The sequence below is a fragment of the Natator depressus genome, chromosome 18 (assembly GCF_965152275.1).
Source record: "Natator depressus isolate rNatDep1 chromosome 18, rNatDep2.hap1, whole genome shotgun sequence".
Classification (NCBI taxonomy): Eukaryota; Metazoa; Chordata; order Testudines; family Cheloniidae; genus Natator; species Natator depressus.
Window position 1 is genome coordinate 3053538 of NC_134251.1, and position 21302 is coordinate 3074839.

A 21302-nucleotide genomic window follows, 5' to 3' on the forward strand; every position below is an offset into this window, starting at 1 on the left:
ATTGGTCCTGCTTTGAGCAGGGGGTTGGACTAGATGACCTCCTGAGGTCCCTTCCAACCCTTATATTCTATGATTCTGATTCTAAGAGTTCTGAAAGAACTCAAATGTGAAATTGCGGAACTATTAACTACGGTTTGTAACCTGTCCTTTAAATCAGCTGCTGTACCCAATGACTGGAAGATAGCTAATGTAACGCCAATATTTAAGAAGGGCTCTAGAAGTGATCCTGGCAATAAGAGACCGGTAAGTCTAATGTCAATACCAGGCAAATTAGTTGAAACAATAGTAAAGAATAAAATTGTGAGACACATAGAAGAACATAAATTGTTGCGCAAAAGTCAACATCGTTTCTGTAAAGGGAGATCATGTCTTACTAATCTATTAGAATTCTTTGAGGAGGTCAACAAACATGTGGACAAGGGGGATCCAGTGGACATAGTGTACTTAGATTTCCAGAAAGCCTTTGACAAGGTCCCTCACCAAAAGCTCTTACGTAAATTAAGTTGTCATGGGATAAGAGGGAAGGTCCTTTTATGGATTGAGAACTGGTTAAAAGACAGGGAACAAAGGGTAGGAATAAATGGTAAATTTTCAGAATGGAGAGGGGTAACTAGTTGTATTCCCCAAGGGTCAGTCCTAGGACCAATCCTATTCAACCTATTCATAAATGATCTGGAGAAAGCGGTAAACAGTGAGGTGGCAAAGTTTGCAGATGATACTAAACTGCTCAAGATGGTTAAGACCAAAGCAGACTGTGAAGAACTTCAAAAAGATATCTCAAAACTAAGAGATTGGGCAACAAAATGGCAAATGAAATTTAATGTGAATAAATGTAAAGTAATGCATATTGGAAAAAATAACCCCAACTATACATACAATATGATGGGGCGTAATTTTGTTGGATCATATTAAAGAAGTTCTGTATTAAAATCACAAATGAGTTTGATTCCCCATAGTTTAAATTCCAGGGTATTACTAATTAAGAGGTCTCTTGGGTTTTGGTACTGTTTCTCTCCCTCTCTGTGTGAAACTTGCAAGCTGCTAATTGTGTTAGTACATTCAGACAGAGTCTGTTCTCAAAGCAATTCTTTGTAACAACAACTACTCACAGAGAGAGAGACTCAAAGCAATACTCTGTAACAACAGAAACAGCACCCAGAGACTCCCCGCCCTTTTCTTGTATTCATCTCGCTCTGTTAACAACTGTGATTAAAATAGAGATGGAGGATGAATGTGGATGGGTGCTTGGTGTGGATAATAACTGAATGATCAGGGAGGTGCCAGCCTAAGAATCCAGTATCCATCGGCTGAAGAAGGCGTCAAGTGGAAATAACCAGAGGACCCCCAGAGGGCAGACTGGAATCCACCCAACAGCCTCAAGGATGGGAGAACCAAAGAACAAGATAACATCTGGCAGCACAGAGCCGTCAGGAATGTGCCATCTGCTGACTGATTCAGCAACAGCATGATGAAGCAATTCCCATAGACTGGCATAGGAAGAAATTCCTATAAAAATGGACTCTAGAAAGTGAGAACTTTGGGGTCTGATTCTGCAAACCAACTTCCAGGAGCATCAGATGAACATCTGACAAGGCCCTGCTCCCTCCTCATGTCCAGGCCACCTAGCCAGTGGCTTGGCATGAGCAACTCTAAGGCTGGTAACTATGATAACAACCTTGCAGAACCTGTGTGTGTGTATGAATGAATGTATGTGTGAATAAATATGAAATTGAATGGAATGTTATAGCTATAACTAACTGCTTACTAGGATTCTTTCTGTATTCACAATAAATGTGGCATTTTGCCTTTTCCCCTTTAATAAGATCCTGCTGGTTTTTATTTTATTGGTATAACAATTTAGCTACTACTAATCAGGAGAAAGATCTTGGAGTCATCGTGAATAGTTCTCTGAAGTCATCCACGCAGTGTGCAGCGGCAGTCAAAAAAGCAAACGGGATGTTAGGAATCATTAAAAAGGGGATAGAGAATATCTTATTGCCCTTATATAAATCCATGGTACGCCCACATCTTGAATAGTGCATACAGATGTGGTCCCCTCATCTCAGAAAAGATATACTGGCATTAGAAAAGGTTCAGAAAAGGGCAACTAAAATGCTTAGGGGTTTGGAACGGGTCCCATATGAGGAGATATTAAAGAGGCTAGGACTTTTCATCTTGGAAAAGAGGAGACTAAGTGGGGATATGATAGAGGTATCTAAAATCATGAGTGGTGTGGAGAAAGGGAATAAGGAAAAGTTATTTACTAGTTCCCATAATATAAGAACTAGGGACCACCAAATTAAATTAATGGGTAGCAGGTTTAAAACAAATAAAAGGAAGTTCTTCTTCACTCAGCGCACTGTCAACCTGTGGAACTCCTTGCCTGAGGAGGTTGTGAAGGCTAGGACTATAATAGGGTTTAAAAGAGAACTGGATAAATTCATGGAGGTTAAGTCCATTAATGGCTATTAGCCAGGATGGGTAAGGAATGGTGTCCCTAGCCTCTGTTTGTCAGAGGGTGGAGATGGATGACAGGAGAGAGATAACTTGATCATTACCTGTTAAGTTCACTCCCTCTGGGGCACCTGGCATTCGCCACGGTCAGTAGACAGGATACTGGGCTGGATGGATGTTTGGTCTGACCCAGTATAGTCATTCTTATGTTTTAGGATTAGTGGAAAAATAGGGGCTCTGACGTTTCCAGTATGTAATGACATCCACCCACAGACTCCATCTCATCCAAATTAGTTGGTGAAGCGGAATGACCTATTCAGCATCTAAGGGAGAGGACTGGACAAAGATGATGCTTATTGGTTGGAGTAAGCAACAAGAATTGGCAGAGGTAACTTCAGATCCTTCTGATTAAGACAGTTTGCCCGTCATTTGTAATGTAGCTTCAAAAACTAAGAATTCTGTTCAAACCCCCACTGTTTCTGGACACCCAGTTAGCCTCATTGGCCAAGAGCACTGCTTGGTATCTGCATTTGGCTATAAGCTTCTAAACTTTTATTTTAATATAGAGATCAACATATTATGTTACTGGTCCATTTTGTATAATGTTTTACAAATTCATGGCTTATCCATTAGGTCACACTGTCCTCAGGCAAATTGCTTCAACTTTCTGTGAGCACATTATCCCACCCAATAAATGGCCATAACAACAGTTACTCCTCTTTTGTATATTTCTATTATATTAAGGCACCAAGCCTTCAAATACTTATTCATATGATTACCTTTAACTTGTACGTTACTGAAGTCGATGAAACTTCAGATGCTTGAAGTCAAGCATGCACTTAAGTATTTGTAGGATCAGGATCTTGGTGCTGATTTTTTTTTTCTGAAGTATCAGAGTTCAACAAAAATGGTATTTTCTCACCATATCGGGGCGGATAAAAATTAGTGATTTAAAAAAACTGAAAACCAGTTTTTATTCAAATCAGATTTTTTTTAAGTTAAATATATTTATTTTTAAATTTAAATTATAAGCCTAAATTTATTATAGTCAATGAAAATCATTTTAATTAAATGTAAACAATAGTATTAAGCACTACATGTTTACTACCAAGTTTTAAAGAAAGTCAAATCACTGAACTGGTGGAAGTCACTAAGCATGTGGAACCAGAGTTTGTTGAAGTGCTAAACCAGCTTCTGAAAGAGTTCTGGGGGGCCCCCTCCTCTGCTGCACCTGTCCCGAGAAGAACACCAACTACAGCACCCATTACACGGCCGCCACCTTCCAGCCCCGCAGCGACTACTCCAGCAAGAACTACGTCTGAGGGGCGGGCAGCCTGGGGCCTCTCGGTGGGGGTGGGCAGAGGGTACTCTGAAACCTTCTGAAAGCAGTAACCTCTTCTGAGGATGCAGAGAGAATACCTGCTTCATTTCAGTCTACTCAGCTAGCTCAGTTCAATGACTAGTTCATTAAAAGTTGAGACAGTGATTGAGAGCTGAAAAACCAGAAAAAACTTTTCTTCTTTCAATCTATGAATAAAATCTAGGTGTAAGAGGATCTACTAATTCTAAAATCAGGTCAATTCATTATCTACACATAACTGTACCTTTGTTTGATAAATCAGTTTTAAATGCAAAACATTTTTGATAAACTTTTTGATAATTTTCCCCAGCACTTTTAAGTAGTTTTATTTGACTAAAAAAACCAACGCTATGTATTTTTATTGAATTTCTATTCAAATAGAGCTTTATATAAATCACGAGTAAAAATTAATCATCTAATAAATAAGAAATAGATCAGTCACCATTTTCAAACAAAATAAAAATGTAAAAATTAAAAATCTGAGTATCTTAAGTTAATATTAAATAAATGCGTATAGATACAGTGATTAGCAACAACAACAACAAAAAGCACACCACAGTTAATGCACAGAATCGTAGAATCTCAGGGTTGGAAGGGACCTCAGGAGGTCATCTAGTCCAACCCCCTGCTCAAAGTAGGACCAATCCCCAACTAAATCATCCTAGGCAATATTTAATCAGAAATCAGCATGTTGCAATGATTATCAACCAATGAGAAACAACTTTTCTTTAGAAAAATAACTAAAAAATACAAATGCAGTACACTATTATGTTCAATTATTTAAATCAAAGTTTCCTGATTGCTGCCTTAAATCATGATTAAAATCAGTGAGTTAAATCAATCCACCCTGCGCCATACACCTCCACACAGAGGTGTGTGAATTTAAGTGTCATTTTGGCAGAGTTCCATAGCTGTGGTCTTGCCACTAGGAATGCTCTGCCTACCAAGTCTGGCACACCCCTAGGCGACATGGTGGAATGTTCAGGGGGGCACGGCAGGGCCCAGGTCAGCCCCCATGGGGGAGTGGGGAGGGAGCGGCACCCAGCCCCGCTCTGCCCCAGCCCCTGGCTCAACTCCTGGCCCCAGCACCGCCCCCATCTGTGGCCCCCTTGCCCATCTGTGCTCCCCCCAGCCCCACTCCTGGCCCCAGTTCCCAAGGGGAGGGCAGATAAGGGTAAGGGGGAGCATGACGAGAAAAGTTTGGGGACCCTAGTTTCAATGGACATTCCTCCTACTGAACCGCTCCTGTGTAGTACAGCCATCTTGAAAAGTCACAGAAATGGTTACTGAGGCAGCCTGAGTACAGTCTATTAAGGAGTTTGTAGGTCTAGCTCAGGACTTTAAATTATAATTTTAATTCATAGACTATAAGGCCAGAAAGAACAATTATGCTTAACTAGTCTGACCTCTTGTTTGAAGTGATCATATCTTTCAGAAAAACATCCAATTTTGATTTAAACATTTCCAGTGATGGAGAATCCATCACAACCCTTGGTAAATTGTCCCAACTATTAATTACACTCATGGCTAAAAATTTACACCATAGTCTGAATTTATCTAACTTCAGCTTCCAGCCACTGGATATTGGCAGGTCTACTTCCAGTCTACCCGGGGGGAGGGGGGTTCTCAACCCCCACTCTACCACTTCCCCCAAGTTCCCCCTACCTCTTCCCGCCCTTGCTCTGCCCCCCCACCCCACCACTCTACACCTTCCTCCACGGCCACACCACCACCCCACCTCTTCCTGTCCCTACCCCGCTTCTTTCCACACCCTTCCTGGAACGCGTCCCATCCCTGCTCCTCCCAGCACCTCCTGCATGCCATGGAACAACTGATCCGTGGCGGGCAGGAGGCGCTGGTAAGAAGGAGGAGAAATTGATCAGCAGGGCTGCCGGCAAGGGTAAACACTAGTGGGATGGGGGAGCTGGCTGCCGGTGGGTGCTAAGCACCCGAGCACCCACGGAATCAGGTATGCTGTATCTGTGTCGAACTTGGCTTTCCGGGGAGAGACAGAGATTTGCTGGAACTGTCCTCAGTAGTGTAAAAAAAGGGCACTCCTAGGGTGAGATGTGCAATTACACATAGGTATCTCCAAGATGAGAAGGGCTGAAGACTGTTCTAACGGATGAGATCAGGGTACCTGAAGGGTCGGGTTGAACAGGGGTGCCAGGATAATGGGATGGGGATTCAGGGATGAAAAAGTCCCCAAGGAAAGAGTAGGTTCCTGGAGATGCAGAGAAAGACAGGGTGACTGTGGGGCTGGGAACAATGGAAAGTGCAATGAGGATGGAGGTGTCTGGGGGCGATGGAGGAAGGGCATTGGGGTTGGGGAACGAGGATGGAGGGGTCCTGTGGGCTGGGGCAGGGCATTTGGAAGGGGGAGGAGGGGAACAAAGGGCTGAGATGGCCCAGGGAGCTAGGGCAGGGCATTGAGGGGGAAGGGAATGAGGATGGAGATGGCCTAGGGGCTGTCACAAGGCATTGGCGGGGGTGGGAGGGTGCGAGACTTGGGGAACCAGAATGCAGATAAGGGGCAGGGCACTGGGAGAGGGGGAAAACGAGGATGCAGGTGGCCAGGGGGCTTGGGCAGGGTCTGTGTGGGGGGAGGAGAATTGGGGTGGGCAGGGTCTGGGGCAGGGCACCGGTGGAGAATGGGGGCAGCCCAGGGTCTAGGGCGGGGTGTCGGGGTGGGCAGGGAATAGGGTGACCAGGGATCTGGGGCAGGCCACAGGGGTAGGGGAATGGAGACAGCAGAAGCAAAGCACTGTCTCCCCACCCCCACTCTGCCTCTGCTCCCAAGGCCTCTTTCACCAAGCCCTACACCCTGCTTGCGCCTCTTCCCTCCTTCCCTTGTTGCTCACTGCTCTCCCCCTCCCCCTCCGTCCAAGCTGGGCTCCCTCTGCTCTGGGGCCGGGACAGGAGCCTGCCTGCACAGGAGATGCAGGCAGGAGGTGGCCCCAGCTGAGCAGCGGCTGACACGGATTGATGGCCCAGTGCCGCCCCCTGCCGGCAGCATCCGGATTTCGGTGTCTGGTCAGCACATCTGACTGGACTTTCCCCCTGACAGCCGGGCTCCTGGCACCCGGCGCTGTCACAGGGCATTGGGGTCGGGGGCAGGGAGAGGGAACGAGAAGGGCGATAGCCCAGGGCCAGGCTTGCTGGGCGCCATCGACCCAGACTGGAAACCCTGTGGCGTATATCATGGAAACCACTCAGGCCAGGGCCTGGCACTGGGCGGGGGGGGAGGAGGGCCGGGAGCTGAGGAGACTGGGGCGGGGGTGGCTGTGGCGCTCTGCGGGGACGGGGCACCGGCCGGGGGCAGGCGCAGCGCCCGGCGCTCACCAGTAGCAGGTGACGCGGCAGGCCCCGCAGCGCAGCTGGGCCGGCCCCCCGCACAGCTCGCAGCGCAGCGGCCGCCCGCGGGGCAGAGCCAGGGGCACCAGCTGCTGCACGTTCATCCTCCAGCTCCCGCCCGGCCGACGCTGCCGGGAAGCGGCGCGTTGCCGAGCAACCACGGGCTTCCGGCGTGGGCGGGGCAGCACGCGGGGCGCTTCCGGGGCGCGGCCGGGTCGCAACTTCCGGTGCGGAAGCGGCCGGCATGGCGGCGGCGGGCAGCGCGGACAGCCCCGGGCCGGCCGCGCTAGAGGCGGAGCAGCGCGTGCGGGCCTGGGCAGAGGCGCAGAGAGCCCGCGGGCGGCGCGTGGCGCTGGTGACGTCGGGTGGGACCCAGGTGCCGCTGGAGGCGCGGGCTGTGCGCTTCCTGGAGAACTTCAGCAGCGGGCGGCGCGGGGCGGCCTCGGCCGAGCGCCTCGTGTGCGCCGGATACGGCGTCTGCTTCCTGCACCGCGCGCGCTCCGCCTTTCCGTGGGCGCGCGCGCTCCCGCCGCCGGGTCCCGCCCTCTTGGACGCTTTGCGCGTACACACGGGGCCTCGCGTCACCGCCGACCCAGCCGCGCTGCCGGGGCTCGTGCCCGCGCTGCTCGGGTACCAGCGCGCCAAGGAGGCAGGCGCGCTGCTGCCGCTCGAGTTCACCAGCCTCAGCGAGTACTTGGCGCTGCTGCGGGCTGCCGCCCGGGCCCTGGCGCCCTTCGGTATGGGGCGTGGGTGGGGAGAAGGGGCGACCGCCCCCTGGGTGTCCTGGCCGGGGGGCGTGGCACTGCGGGGGTCAGGCGTGGGGGGGCGGGGCTCAGCCCTGTCTAGTAGCTCACATTGGCCACTGCCAGAAGGCTGGGGCCTGCTGGGGCAGATGGACCCTTGGGCTGGCTGTGGGTGGGAGGGAGTCAGCCCTGCTTGAGGGGGGTCCTGGCGTGGGGAGGGATTGTGGCATTGGGTGGGAGAGAGGTCATCTCTTTTTTGGGGGGTCCTGGCATTGCTGGGGCCGGGTCAGCCCCCCTTGAGGCCATCGGTGATTCTGGCTCCTTTCCCCCATAGGCTCCAGTGTGATGTTCTACCTGGCAGCAGCCGTGTCAGATTTCTACATCCCAGCATCAGAGATGCCTGAGCACAAGATCCAGTCCTCTGAGGGCCCCCTGCAGGTGATGCAGCTTCTCCTGGGCACTGGGCCTTGCTCTGTGTCCCTTGTTGGATCTTGCTTGGCAAAAGCGTGATGTGGGGCAAAACCTGGCTTATTGATTCGGTGTGCTACTAGCGCTCTGTGGGGAGCCAGGACTCCTGGGCCACATTCCCTGGTCTCAAACTGACTTAAGTTACCTTGGGCAAGTCACTTACTCCTGTTCGTCTGAGAGTTCATATACAAACCTGGGGTGTATTAACTCCTCTCACAGGGACTACAAGGTCTTATGAAGGCTCAGTACTTTGAAAATAGTATGCTATGGCGCCACTACCAAACCAGCCATCCCTATTCATTAGATTGGCAGTAATGAAAGCCTAGGTCTGTCTGTTTTTCCTCTGGTTTTGTTCTCTATTGTTCCCTTTATGAAAGGCTTCCTTTTTGATAGGTAGCTATTCTACTGGGATCTCCAGTTTCCTTTTTTAATTATCCTTTCTCAGATAATTCCTCCATGGCAACAACTCATTCTCCATTATTAGTTATTTGTATTCTGGTAGCACTTGGAAGCCCCAGCTGAGATTGGGTCCCAGTTGTGACAGGCTCTTTGTAAACATGAGGAAGGAGACAGTCCCTGCTCTTAATAGCTTATGGCCTAGCTGGACAAATTAGACAAAAGGTGAGAAGGCAAACTGAAGTGCAGAGAGGGGAAGTGATTTGCTTAAGATCACACAACAGGTCAGTGATAGAGCTGGCAATAGGACCCAGTTCTTCTGATTCCTAGTCCAGTGCTCTGACATCTGAGACCTAGACTTATAGTAGCAGGCTGCGGAGGTAGCTGTCTCCTGTATGTAGTCTGAAGAGGTCATTGAAGAATGAAGCAGGGTGCTCTTTCCTTCCAGATACTGTCTTCTGTATTTATTAATTCTTCTTTGATTAGCCTCTGTCCATGTACACTGTTGGGATGTGCAAACAGTGAAGCTTGGACTGATGGAACCTTCTAATAGCAGTGCCTGCTGAAGTGCTCACATGCCCGTCTCCCCTTGTTCCTCCAAACCAGTTTGATATCCAGGGAACAAATCAGGGAATCTAGAAGAAGTTCAAGTCTTCCAGTTCTGATCTTTCAGCCCTCAAGTTCACCTTCCCTCACCCATGGATTATGATCTCCTTAGGTAGTGGGGCTGGTTTCGCCTTCCTCCAGACAGCTGTTAAAGGAGCCTGCTCGCACAAGATTCAGTGGAAAGATTCCACCACCCTTGCTAACAGCAAAGGAAAGGTCTCCATTAATCCTAGATACTCCCTGAAGAAGAAATAGAAGGTCCTGCTGAACATGTGGATATGGATATGGAGGTTCAGACATCACTGGATCACAATGTGAGAGCAACTTCTTCCAGAAGATACAAATTTATAGACAGCATAACATTATAGAAAGGATGGCTACAACCCTGAACATCCCTTCTGTTGTATTAGAGGAAGTCACACACCCAGTTTTTGATATTCTCTATTCACCCACTAGGTGTAAAATCAGTCCTAGATAGTTTGTTCCAGCCAGCAAAAAAAACTAGATTAAATCCAGCATCTGGACCAACAATTTCCAAAAAAGCTGACAAGTTATACTAGCTTGTAACAATGCTGGTTCTGGCAGGACTCAACTGAGAGTGCCAATTCAGGACAAATTGCTTCAAGCAGGGTAGTTACAGCCCAAGACTGGGGTTTTTCCACCTCTAAGGCAAACCAAACCAGCCAAACGGAGCAGACTTTGGTCTCACCCCACTGGCTAACCACAAGTCACACAAGCAATTCCCTTAGACACTCCAATTTCCCAGTGTCTCCACCAGTGCCCCTCGTTATGGGGATAAATGGTTATGAAAACCAATACCCCAGTAAAAGAAAAAAGGTTCTCTCGATCCCAAAGAACCACGCCCCAGACCCAGGTCAATATACAAATCAGATCTTACCCACAAATCACGCTGTTGCCAATCCTTTAGAATCTAAAATCTAAAGGTTTATTCATAAAAGGAAAAAAAATATATAGATGAGAGCTAGAATTGGTTAAATGGAATCAATGACATACAGTAATGGCAAAGTTCTTGGTTCAGGCTTGCAGCAGTGATAGAATAAACTGCAGGTTCAAATCAAGTCTCTGGAGTACATCCCCAGCTGGGAGGGGTCTTTCAGTCCTTGGTTCAAAGCTTCAGTGTAGCAAAGTCCCTCCAGAGGCAGGAAGCAGGATTGAAGACAAGATGGAGGAGCTGCAGCAGCTTTTTATATTCTCTTGCCATGTGGTCTGTCTTTCTTTGTCCCAAAGACAAACTGTCCATCACATGGCCTGGAAACACCTCAGAGTTCTGTCCCTAGGCAGGTCCCTGCCTACCTGGCTGAGTCCCAAGGCGTGTTTGCCCTCTCTCAGTGGGTCACTTGTATAGCTGATGGTCCTTAATGGGCCATCAAGCAGGCTAGGCAGAGCTGACCCCAACTTGTCTGGGGTGTCACCCAGAAGCACAGCATAAGTTTGATATACAGACAGTATAGAGCCAATACTTATATCTTTAAATACAAAAATGGTACATGCAAACAGATAGCATAATCCTAACCAGCAAACCATAACCTCATCTTAGACACCTTATTTGACCCCCCCTTTATACACAATTTGGTGCCACTACAGGATCTTGATTGCAACAATGTTCTATGTGGTCCCAGTTCAAGTCAATAACGTCACACAGCTGCCTCAGAGCTTCTGGTTAGTCCAGCCCTGTGCAGATTTATTGGTGGCGATAGTGGCCCTGCAAAGACCTCAGGGCAGTCAAGTCTGCTGTACCCTTTCAAATAAAAGGTAAGAAATTAGGTGCTCTATGTAGAAGGGTATTCTGGCACATGCCAGTTATCAGCCAGTCCAAGCTATCTATCACTTAGGGGAGAAGATAGTTTTACTCCAGAGGGCATTCTGTGTGTGCAGAATTTTTAATTTTTTGGCAATATTTTTAAATTCCACAAGTTTTATTTGTCAAATATATGTGGAGGCTCCAGTATGGCATTGGGGAGCACAGTCCACTGGCTTCACAGAAGTGGGCGATCACTGTGCAGGTCCCCACAAGACAGACTCAGCCCTGACACAGCGGAAGGACAGGGCCTTCCCCAGAAACACCCCAGGGCCCTGCCCCTCCGTGCCAGGTGCACCAGATGTGGGCAGGCAGGCTCAGCAAGGCAGGATCCAAGTGTGGAGGGTCTTGGTGTGGGGGGATCCGGGTGTGGGTTGAGAGGGTTCTGTGTGGGGCAATCTGGGTGCAGGCGGCTCAGTGAGTGATCTGGGTGTATGGAGGATCAGGGGCTTGTTGGGGGGGTTCTGGGTGCAATGGTAATGAGACTCTGAAGGGGGGGGCGCAGGTGGTTTGTGCTCAGTAGGAGGGTCTGGGTTTGGGGGTTCAGCAGGGGGTCCAGATGCAGCTGGTTGGGACTTAGTAGGGTGGGGATCCAGGTGTGGGTGGCTTGTCAGAGTAGTCCAGGCACAGGGGGAAGGTCTGGGTATGAGAGGGTCTGGACACATGGGGGTTGTGCGGATGGGGGAGCAGTTTCCTGTACAGTGATCCCTCCCCCTGCAGCAGAGGAACGATGGGTGGAGGAAGTGCAGGGGGATAGAGTTTGCAGAGCTTCCTACAGCTGGGGGAGAAATCGGGGGGGGGGGGGGTCTGACATGGCCCAGGATGTCATGAGGGGAAAGAGTAAGTGCCATCCAGCCCAGCCAAGACTAGTAGCTGAGCCTGGCGCAGGGTAGGAGCTATCAGCCACGTCTTAGTTCGCCCCTTGCCCCACAGTGATTTACCTCTCTGCCAGCTGCCCTGGGCACCCGAAACATACTGCTGGTGTGGGTCGCCTGACCACTCTTGTGGCTTCCCTTTGCTTCCCTGTCGGAAAGTTATTTTACTGTGGGAAAGCAAAGAAATCTGCTGGGGACATAAATTCTGCGCATGTGCAGTGGCACAGAATTCCCCCAGGAGTATAGTTTGCTTAGTTACTACTGGAAGAGGAGACAAAACTAGACAGCACACTGATTACCAGAGTTCACTTGGTTGAGAGCATCTTTCAGTTCTTCAGATATGACATCCAGAGCATTAGCATCTGTGATTACCTTGAGGCACCATTGGAGTCTGCAGTTGTCCAGACTCCCTTCAGAGACAAGAACCCAAGTAAAAGACTTTCCATCTGATGGGGAAGGACTCTTTAGCTCGAGAACAGATGAGGTTCCAGAGAAACTAAAAGATGCTGGGTTTACTGCAAGAGAGATCAGGTTTCCAGATCTACCCTTACTTAGATGATTGGCTCATTAGTGTTTCCTCACAGGAAGATGTAGCAATAGCTATGTCACAAACATGAGTTCCTAACACTTTAGCTCAAGTTAAACTGGAAGACTCACAAAAAACTCCAATCCAGATCATATCTTTTATTGAGTCAATTCTGGATTCTTAAAAAGGCAGAGCTTTTTGCCCAGAAGAAAGATATTTTACAATCCTTACAGCAATAGATGTATTGCAAGACAGCTTCAGTGATGTTTTTTCAAGCTGAGGGGCCTTATGGATTTGTTGACGTACGTAACTTCTTATGCTCACCTAAGGTGAGACTTGGACAGCATTGATTAAGAATGCGCTGCATACCAAATACAGACAATATGTTTATGAGAATAACACTCTCCAAGGAGGTCATGTGGTATCCCTCAAGTGGTAGTCTGAATGTTGCAGTGAACTCAAAGGAGTTAACCCCCCAGCTCTGTTGATCACAATTTCTTCTGATGCTTCTAATGTAGGCAGGGGAGGTCACTACGTTTCAGTATTCCTGAATTTCTTCCCCACTTTTAGGACAGAGTGGCTCAGGCAGTTACTGACAGTGTTTATGTGAAGAAGCAAGGGAGCAAATCCAGCCAACTGCAAAAAGGCCCTGGCTTTGTGGGAGTGTTGCAAGGTACAACAAATGTATCCCATAGCTCTTCACTTTTACAGGCAAGGACAACATATTAGCAAATCAGCTGAGTAGAGACTTTTACACCATAATTATGAGTGGGCACTCAAAGACTTGACTGCAAACAACATCTACTCCAGGTGGGGGTATCCAGACATAAAACTTGGCAACAAGACAACTCCAAATTCCTGAGGTTTTGCTCCAGGGTAGGAATAGACAATCAGTCCATCTTGGATGCATTTCATCTAGACTGGGAAGTAGGTCTGCTCTATGCATTCCCCCCTCCCCTTCCTCTAATTCAGAGAATTCGAGAAAATCAAACAAGACAAAACCAAGGTTATTGTGATTGGCCTGGCCTGGGCAAGGCAACAGTAGTTCTCAGATCTACTGCAACTATTAGAAGAAATTTTGGTCTTTTCTTCACAGTTCCAGGCCTGGTGACCCAGAATGGTCAGATTTGCCATTTGGACCACAGACTGACTCCTTCACAAGACTGTCCTGTTTAAAAAAAAAAAAAAAACTATTAATCTCCAGTAAACAATCAATGTGGTGGTGTTATGATCATTAGTGGAAAAGGTTCTTGTGGGCAACCAACATTAACATAAACCCAGTTTGAGCTCCTATTCAATCAATATTGGGATATTTACTTCATCTGAATACTTGGATGCTGCCATCTCATCAGTTAAAATACATTTTGCAACTATTTACTCTCATCCGATCTTAGCTGAACAAAGGCTATTCACTGTAGAAGGGACTCACTGCAAGTGTGCCCCCTGTTGGATGGGTGTGGCATAGCAAGCTTTCCTCCTATAACACCCTCTGGTGATGGCTGTCTCGGTCCTGTGGTGGTCCACAGCTTCTTTTGGCCCTCTGGACAGGTCACATTTGTTCCCATACCTTCCAGGATACTCCAGTGCTAAGTCCACACAAAGCAGTACCCAAAGGTGAGTCTCTTTAGTCCGTCTTCCTGGCAGTTACTAAGATCCACAGCTCCAGGGATCTTCAGTGTGGATCACTCAAATAGATACCAACTCTCAATGCTTTACTGAACCCTGTCTTGGGCTTGCCTTAACACAAACCCTTTGTCTCTTGCCATCTTGGTACTTCCTCGCTCTCAGCTCCAAATTGAGCCCTCTTTCAGACTTGCTGCAGTGAAAATCAGCATCTCATGTAGCCTTTGGGCATGAGGATCATTGGACCTTGTGGAGTATCTGGAACCATAACTTCATATTAATATAGTTGGGGTTGTTAATTTAGCTTGGTATTTAAACGAGAAATAAACAAGGCATGGCTGTGGGCTGGCTTCTGTAGTCCAGCTCATCCCCTCTGAAGCTCCAGCATTTTTTGGAGGACTGTATCTTGGGAACTCCTTCACCAAATGACCTACCATAATTTGCACCATAGATAGTATCTCACTTCCTGAACTGCAATACCAATTTTCAAGTACATCTGATTATGTATGTATATTTTACAGGTTTGAAAATTCAGTTTCAAACAGGATTATTGTTATAAACGTTGTGGTTACTTCTCCCCCAGTAATAGACTAGGGATGAATTTAGCTTCTCAATAGCAGGAACTTGCATGTTGATACTATTACTTTGTGCTGATTCGTCTAAGTAGATCCTCATTTTTGTTATCCAAACTGGTACCCAAAATGAGTTTCACTGTGCTGGTACATTAATGACACCTTTGATCCTCCCTAGTAAGGGTTAGCAAAATGGCATTTTGGAAATCATTCCAAAGTGTAAAACTCAGCCCAGAACTCTTAGGCATAATGTAACATGAAGCTGGCACATGCCTATTCACTGTCTTTATCTCTCATATTTAAATGTCATACTAACGTGTACTGAAACTTCTAGTGTCTACTGAAATTTTTTTTCCCCCAATGCAGATCACAATGAAGATGGTGCCAAAAATGCTGTCTCCTCTAGTCAAAGAATGGGCCCCTGAAGCATTCGTTATTTCCTTTAAATTGGAAACTGATCCTTCTATCTTAATTGATAAATCACGGAAGGCTCTGGAGACATATCGTCATCAGGTGGTGATAGCAAATGTTCTTGATTCACGGAGAACATCTGTTCTTCTTGTAACCAAAGACTCTGAAACTAAATTATCACTTTCTAATGAAGAAATAGTACAAGGCGTGGAAATAGAGGAGAAGATAGTAAGCCATCTTCAGTCTCGACACACGGCATTTATAGATAAACACTCTGAAAGGAAAGGACCAGCTTATTCTAGCTCTGAATTATCAGAAACAAATTGAACTTTGAGGGTGTGTATGGAACTGGAGGAACTCTCTATTACAGTAAATGGGGGGGACCCCATCTGAGGCATTGTGTATGAGGTAAAAAGTGTGAACATCCACCATAGTTTGTCTCATACATGACTTCATAAGTTATTTGCTGCTTATGTTAAAAAAAAAAAACTGAAATGAAAACGTTCCCCCTAAGGATGGTATTGTGCAAGTTTGTAGAGAAGAGAGGGATATTTCCCTAATCCTCTCCTTGTGCGGGGGTGGGGAAGCAAGGGATAGATGGGTGTATGTTACAGTTTCTGCTTCTTCAAAAACTCCATGTAGCAGCCCATTTTGAAGTCCTGGAAGGATGGGCAGAGCCCACCAGAACAAAATTCCCCCTTCTTCAAATGGGAGAATGGTCACAGAGACAGGGGACAACAAATGATTAAACAGGAAGGTGGTGGGGGGAGGAGGTTCAGTCAAAGATGTAAAACGGGAACCATATAGGGACACTGAGCAGAGAACCCTGAACAGTACCCATAGCACCACGAAGGAGGTGAAGTCAGAGGAACTCTTTCTGGATGTGAGACAGTGACTGGACAGTCCCTACAATTGCAGTGAACCTCCCTGTCACGCTGCGTCTTCCTGGTGTGGTAAATGATCATTTTGGCCAGTAACAGGAGGCTGATGTGAAGGTCTTGTGACTTTATGGAGCCATAGGTAGGAAGTCCATAGAGGAGTAGATGGGTAAAGGGCAGCTAGAACTGCATCAGAAGGTTCTGGAGGATGTGAAAAGGAGCTATTACCTGGCACAGTGGAGGTAGGCATGTGTCCAGGTCTCCCTCTTAGTAGAAGGGACAGGCATCAGGGGTATCTATGAACCATGCCTGTGCTCACAGCTGCCAACTAATGTCCCTGGTGGGCGAAGGGACCAAGGGAGAATTAAAGCTGGCTAATGGGTTCCTGTCACAGTGCGAGACTCACCCCTGCAGAGCCTCCTGCTGCTCATCCAGGGAATTAGCATTCCAGCCTCCAGAGCACCCTCTGCAGGCTGTTGTCCCACTTGCCGCTGGCCCCCCATGTCCTTCCCAGACCCCAGTGCCCCTTTTACCCAGGGTGCTGCCCCCTGCCAGTACCCTTACAGTCTCTGGATCTCCCCTCCCCAGGGAACCCCCACTCACTATCCCCACCTAGCCTCAGTCTTTGGCTACTGTCAGTCACTGTTAAGCCCCCGCACACTGGGGCAGACTGCAGTATATAAGCCAATCATCATAGGCAAGGGGAGTTTGGACCTACTGCCTCTGCCTACCTTTGGGCTCCCCCTGCAACCCCAGTACCTGTCTGACCTTAAACTAGGCCTGCAGGCTGGGGGGTTTCCAGGCCAGAGCTTCCTTGGCTTTCCCCCAGCCGTGCTCCACCTCTGATATACTCACCAGGCCTATCTCACTCCACACCTAGAGGAGACTGTCTGCTCCTAGCCTACTGCCCTCTTATAAGGGCCAGCTGAGGCCTGAATGGGGCTTGGCCACAGCTGAGCCTGCTTCCCCCAGTCAGCCTGGGAACTGCTTGCTCCATCACAGCCCTCTCCCAGGGCTGATTTAAAGCCCATCAAGGCAAGAGCAGGTGACCATGCTGCTACAGAAAGGAAAGGTCAGTGTGCTTGGGCTGCCCTGCTGGCTGTAGCTCTCTTCCTTCCTAGGCTGCAGCTACTGCTGCTGCTGTTTGGAGCTCCCTCCTTCCCTGGGCTGTTGCTGCTGGCTGGAGCTCTCTCCCTCCCTGGAAGACCGCTGCTGGCTGGGACCCCTTCTGGGAGCCGCTGCTGTGGGGAAGAGGGGCCTTGCCGGCCTGCCACCCCATCCCCACCCCTCTGGAGGAAGGAGAAGCGAGGACCACACTACCACCACCATTGTCACCCCTTCTGCCTGGGTCCTCACCTGGCTGGCCGCCCACTTGCTGCTGCTCCTGAGCTGGCTGCCCCATCGAGGAGGAGGAAGACCGCTGCAAGGAATTGTGGAGGGGGTCGGTTATTGGACTGAGTGACTTTAACAGCTGTGCTCTTGGGGTGGTGGTAGCCTTTTGCTGCTGTGGGGGGCTGGGGGAGAGGCATGGAGCCCTCCCCCAGTCCTGTTGCCCCCACCCGCCATATCTTCCTTCACCACCATCACCACCCCTTTTTGCCACTGCCCCTTCCACCAACCCAGCTGACAATCAACACCTGCTGCTCGCCCCTCGACGGGGCAGCTTGCTTCTTTGCCCACCACCATCTGGGACTGTTTCCAGCAGCAAGCAAGGACTGGAGTGAGCCCCACAAGCGCTCATGGGTGCACTCCCTCCCTCTTTTGTTTGGACTTGGCCCCCACCCAAATGCAACTGAGGGAGGGGGGGTCTCCCCATTACCCTACAGCCCAGGGTTTTTTTTCCTCCCATAGCTCCCCGGGAGAATTTTCCTTGGTTGTTTGCCTGTCCCACCCTGACTCCATCCTAGGATCCTGGGTCTGTTAGTGTGCCTACCCCGTCCTAACCCTTCCAAGTTTGTCACTCCGCCTGCCCCGCCCTTCCCTGGAGTTTGGTTCCCCCCTGCCTTTGTGCTTTACTTGCCCACCTCAGTTGTTTGCTGTTCCCCCTGACCCCCCCTGCCCTGCCCAACCCACAGTTTGGTGTTCCCATGTCCCTTTTCAGAGCGCTTGTGCCCCATTCCCCCCCCCCCCCTTTTAAGTTGTCTATCCTGATCACTGCACCTCCCTGATGTAATTATAGTCCTTCCCCTTCTGAGTGCAGCGGGAGGAGCCGGTGCCCCGCCCTGCGCCAGTGATTGTCCCCCTCTCCTTTGTTGTCCCTGTGTCCTCCTGTGGTTAGCACCGTCCTCCCCTGCCTGCAGCCTAGCGGGGAGGAGTGGTTGCTTCTTCCCTTCCCCCGGTGCCCCCCTCCAGTTCCCCCCCCGCCCATGCTGGTACCCTCCCTCCTGCATACAGTCTAGCAGGGGGGAGTGATTGGCCCTGTCCCACCTTTCCTACTCCCAATACCCTGTCTGTTGGACCCTCCTCCCCTGCCTGCCGTCTAGTGGGGAGGAGTAGTTGTCCATTGTCCTACCCCAATTTAGGGCCTCCTCCTGCTTCTTTCCACCATGGCGGAGGACCCTGCCTCTGCCCCTGGGCCCGACCCTGCCCCTGCTCCTGCCCCCACTGCTCCCATTGTTCCTCCCCTGCCATCACCCTTGCCCGCCCCAGCGCCTACCCTCTCGGCCACCACTAGGCTAGACTCCGCTGCTGCCATGGCTGCCCCTTCCACTGGCAAAAAGGGCCAGGGGAATAAAAAGGGCAAAGGCCCCTCCCAGAAAACAAAACCTCCCGTTGGCGGGGCTGCCCTCCCAGCCGCGGCCCTGACATCTGCCGTGGCCCCTTCCTCCCCAGTCGTTCCCTCCACTGGCTCTGGGGGCGCTCCATCCCTAACCCCCAGAGCGTACGCGCAGGTTGGCGCCACCCACCCGCATGCCGCTGCACCATCTGCCCCGACTGCCGCCTCTGGTACCATTCCTGGTGGCGGGGCCCCTTCCCCTCACTGACCAGGAGGCATGGCGTCCGCTGCCTCCTGGTGTCTGCCTCGCCCCACCTTGAAACGTATGTGTGGGCCTTGGTGAGGGTGATAGGGCCCAAGGCCATCGTGGTGGCCTCCAAGATGTATGATAAGGTTGTGTTCTTCCTTGCGTCGGAGGCCGCCGCTCAGGAGGCGGTAGAGAAGGGCATGGCGGTGGGAGGCGTGTTCGTTGCCCTAGAACCCCTGGAGGACTTGGGCGTACGGGTGGTATTGACCTCCGTCCTGCCCTTCCTGCCCAATGTTGCCCTGTTATCCGCCCTCTAGACCCTGGGGAAACCCATCTCCATCATCAGCCCACTCCAGCTGGGCTGCAAGGACCCCGCCCTCCGCCACGTTCTGTCCTTCCGCCGGCAGGTACAGATTCAAGTGCCGCCAGCGACGCGTGGCGGGGTGGCACTCGAGGAGTCCTTCTTGGTGCTCTATCAGGGGGCCTATTACCGGGTCCATTATTTGACAGGGGAGGCCCGGTGCTTTCTCTGCCGGGTGACGGGGCACGTCCGGAGGGACTGCCCCTTGGCCCTGCCCGGAGGAGTGTCCGGGACCCCTGAGACCCGGGAGGGCACCGGCCCTGTCACCACCGGCGACCCTGGCAGCCCAGCTGCCACTGCCGCTGCCCCTTCTCCCGTGGAGGAGAGGGCGGCGAGACCTCTGCCGGCTGAGGGAGAGGGCCTGCCCCAGGGGGAGGTTTCCCTTCCTTCTGTTGCCCCACCCTTGCCGCCCTGAGCCCTGAAACAATCATCCCTGGCCCTGCCCCTGCTGACCGGCCCTCCACCTCCACCTCGGAGGGCTGGGTGCTCGTCCGGGGGAAGCGCGGCGCCCGTAAATCATGGGCTCGATCCCTCCCCTTCGACGAGGACGGAGAGGAGGTCCCCCGAAAAATGCTGCGGGGGGCTGACGCTGTTACATCTTCTGCCGCGCCTCTGGATGGAGCTCAGCAGGGGACGCCGGCTACAGCAGCCATGGCAGCAGCCAGAGACATCACTGCCCCCCTTGTTGAGTCCCCTCCCGAGGAGGCCTCTGTAGGAGTTCCCCCAGCCCCTTTGCCATCTGCGCCCCGTGCTGTTGTCGATACCGGGGCTATTACTGCCCTGGCTCCTGACGGGGAGGACTCTGGGGCCGCGGGGACTGGATTTACTGTATATTCAAGGAGATCGAGGCCCTGGGTCTGACCCCGGTCACCCAGGGGGAGGACGATCCCCAGTCAGCGGGCCTCGATCTGCGTGGTGGCTCAGTTCCACCAACCCCTCCTCCTTCTCCCTGCCTCTCACTCCCAACCGTAGCCCCTGTTCTGGTCCTGGGGGCACCCCTGGCTCTCCCTATTTGCCCGGCCGCGGATGGCACCTCACCTGAGGCCGCCGAGCCCCTAGAGGTGACGGCCGAGGCCGAGCGGTCGGGCCCCGAGCCTGTGGGCATGCCCTGACGGAGCGGTTGGCTTCCCCTCCGGAGGGGGACCTCACTGAAGTTTCCGTAGTGCCTGATGCCGTGGCTGTGGTGACGTACTGTCCACAGCTCCCATGCCCGGCGTCAGCGAAGGCCCCTCTCTAACCCCTGTCACGTTGTCCCCCAATCCCGGCCGAGAGGAGCTGCACCCCAATAACCCGGCTACCGGGGACCATGAATCTGTCAGTGTCCCCACTCCTGTTCCTATCCCTGCTCCCAGCCCTCTTTCTGCCCCGGTCCCAATGTTGGCCCTCGTCCCTGATCCTGCCCCTTCTTCTGTCCTCGTCCCTGACCCCACCCCCGTCCCTGATCCAGTTTCCACCCCCAGTGAGTCGCCCCTTTCCCTGCCACCGCCCATATTATTGCCGTCCCCGAGGTTGTCTCGTTTCCTCCGTCTACGGACAATTCTCAGGGGGCAGTTTTCGTGTACCCTCTTCCAAACATCATGGGGGCTGCACTATTCCCTCCGCCGCCCCCTCCTGTGCAGGGGATGGGGACGGGCTGCCCGGCGCAACTGCGCCAGGGTTCCGCTCCATGCTTGCCCATCTCTACAGGCCGCAAAGATGTTTCAGGGGCCTTACCAGAGGGCGGCGGCGGGTTGGCTGCCACGTCCCCCTCCGCGCTGAGGGAAGAGCTGCGCCGTTTCCTGCAGGACACTCATGGCTCAAAGGGCAAGGTGCAGCTCGCCCTCCAGCACCGGGGGCACTTCCATCACATCTTCTGGGCCGTGAAGGGCCTTTTGGGAGAGGGGAGAGGGACCG

The 21302-nt window shown here is 51.1% G+C and overlaps 2 protein-coding genes across 3 annotated transcripts in view; one reads left to right on the forward strand and one right to left on the reverse strand.

Moving 5' to 3' along the window:
• ZMYND12 (zinc finger MYND-type containing 12) overlaps positions 1-7336 on the reverse strand; it is a 64979-nt gene extending 57643 nt beyond the window's left edge. The window contains exon 1 of the mRNA XM_074975354.1: positions 7157-7336. Coding sequence (XP_074831455.1) covers positions 7157-7272 — 116 coding nt within the window. The 5' untranslated portion in view covers positions 7273-7336. The remainder of the gene's footprint in view (positions 1-7156) is intronic.
• Positions 7337-7437: 101 nt separating this feature from the next.
• Positions 7438-15987, forward strand: PPCS (phosphopantothenoylcysteine synthetase). 2 transcript variants are annotated; one of them, XM_074975357.1, is made up of 3 exons: positions 7438-7544; positions 8246-8349; positions 15163-15987. In XM_074975357.1, exons 2-3 carry the CDS (start codon positions 8257-8259, stop codon positions 15532-15534), a joined length of 465 nt encoding a protein of 154 aa, XP_074831458.1. In that variant the 5' UTR covers positions 7438-7544; positions 8246-8256; the 3' UTR covers positions 15535-15987. The 2 variants fall into 2 exon arrangements, with proteins under 2 accessions (XP_074831458.1, XP_074831457.1); XM_074975356.1 differs by lacking the exon at positions 7438-7544 and adding an exon at positions 7773-7905 and having other exon boundaries at positions 15163-15972.
• Positions 15988-21302: the final 5315 nt, after the last annotated feature.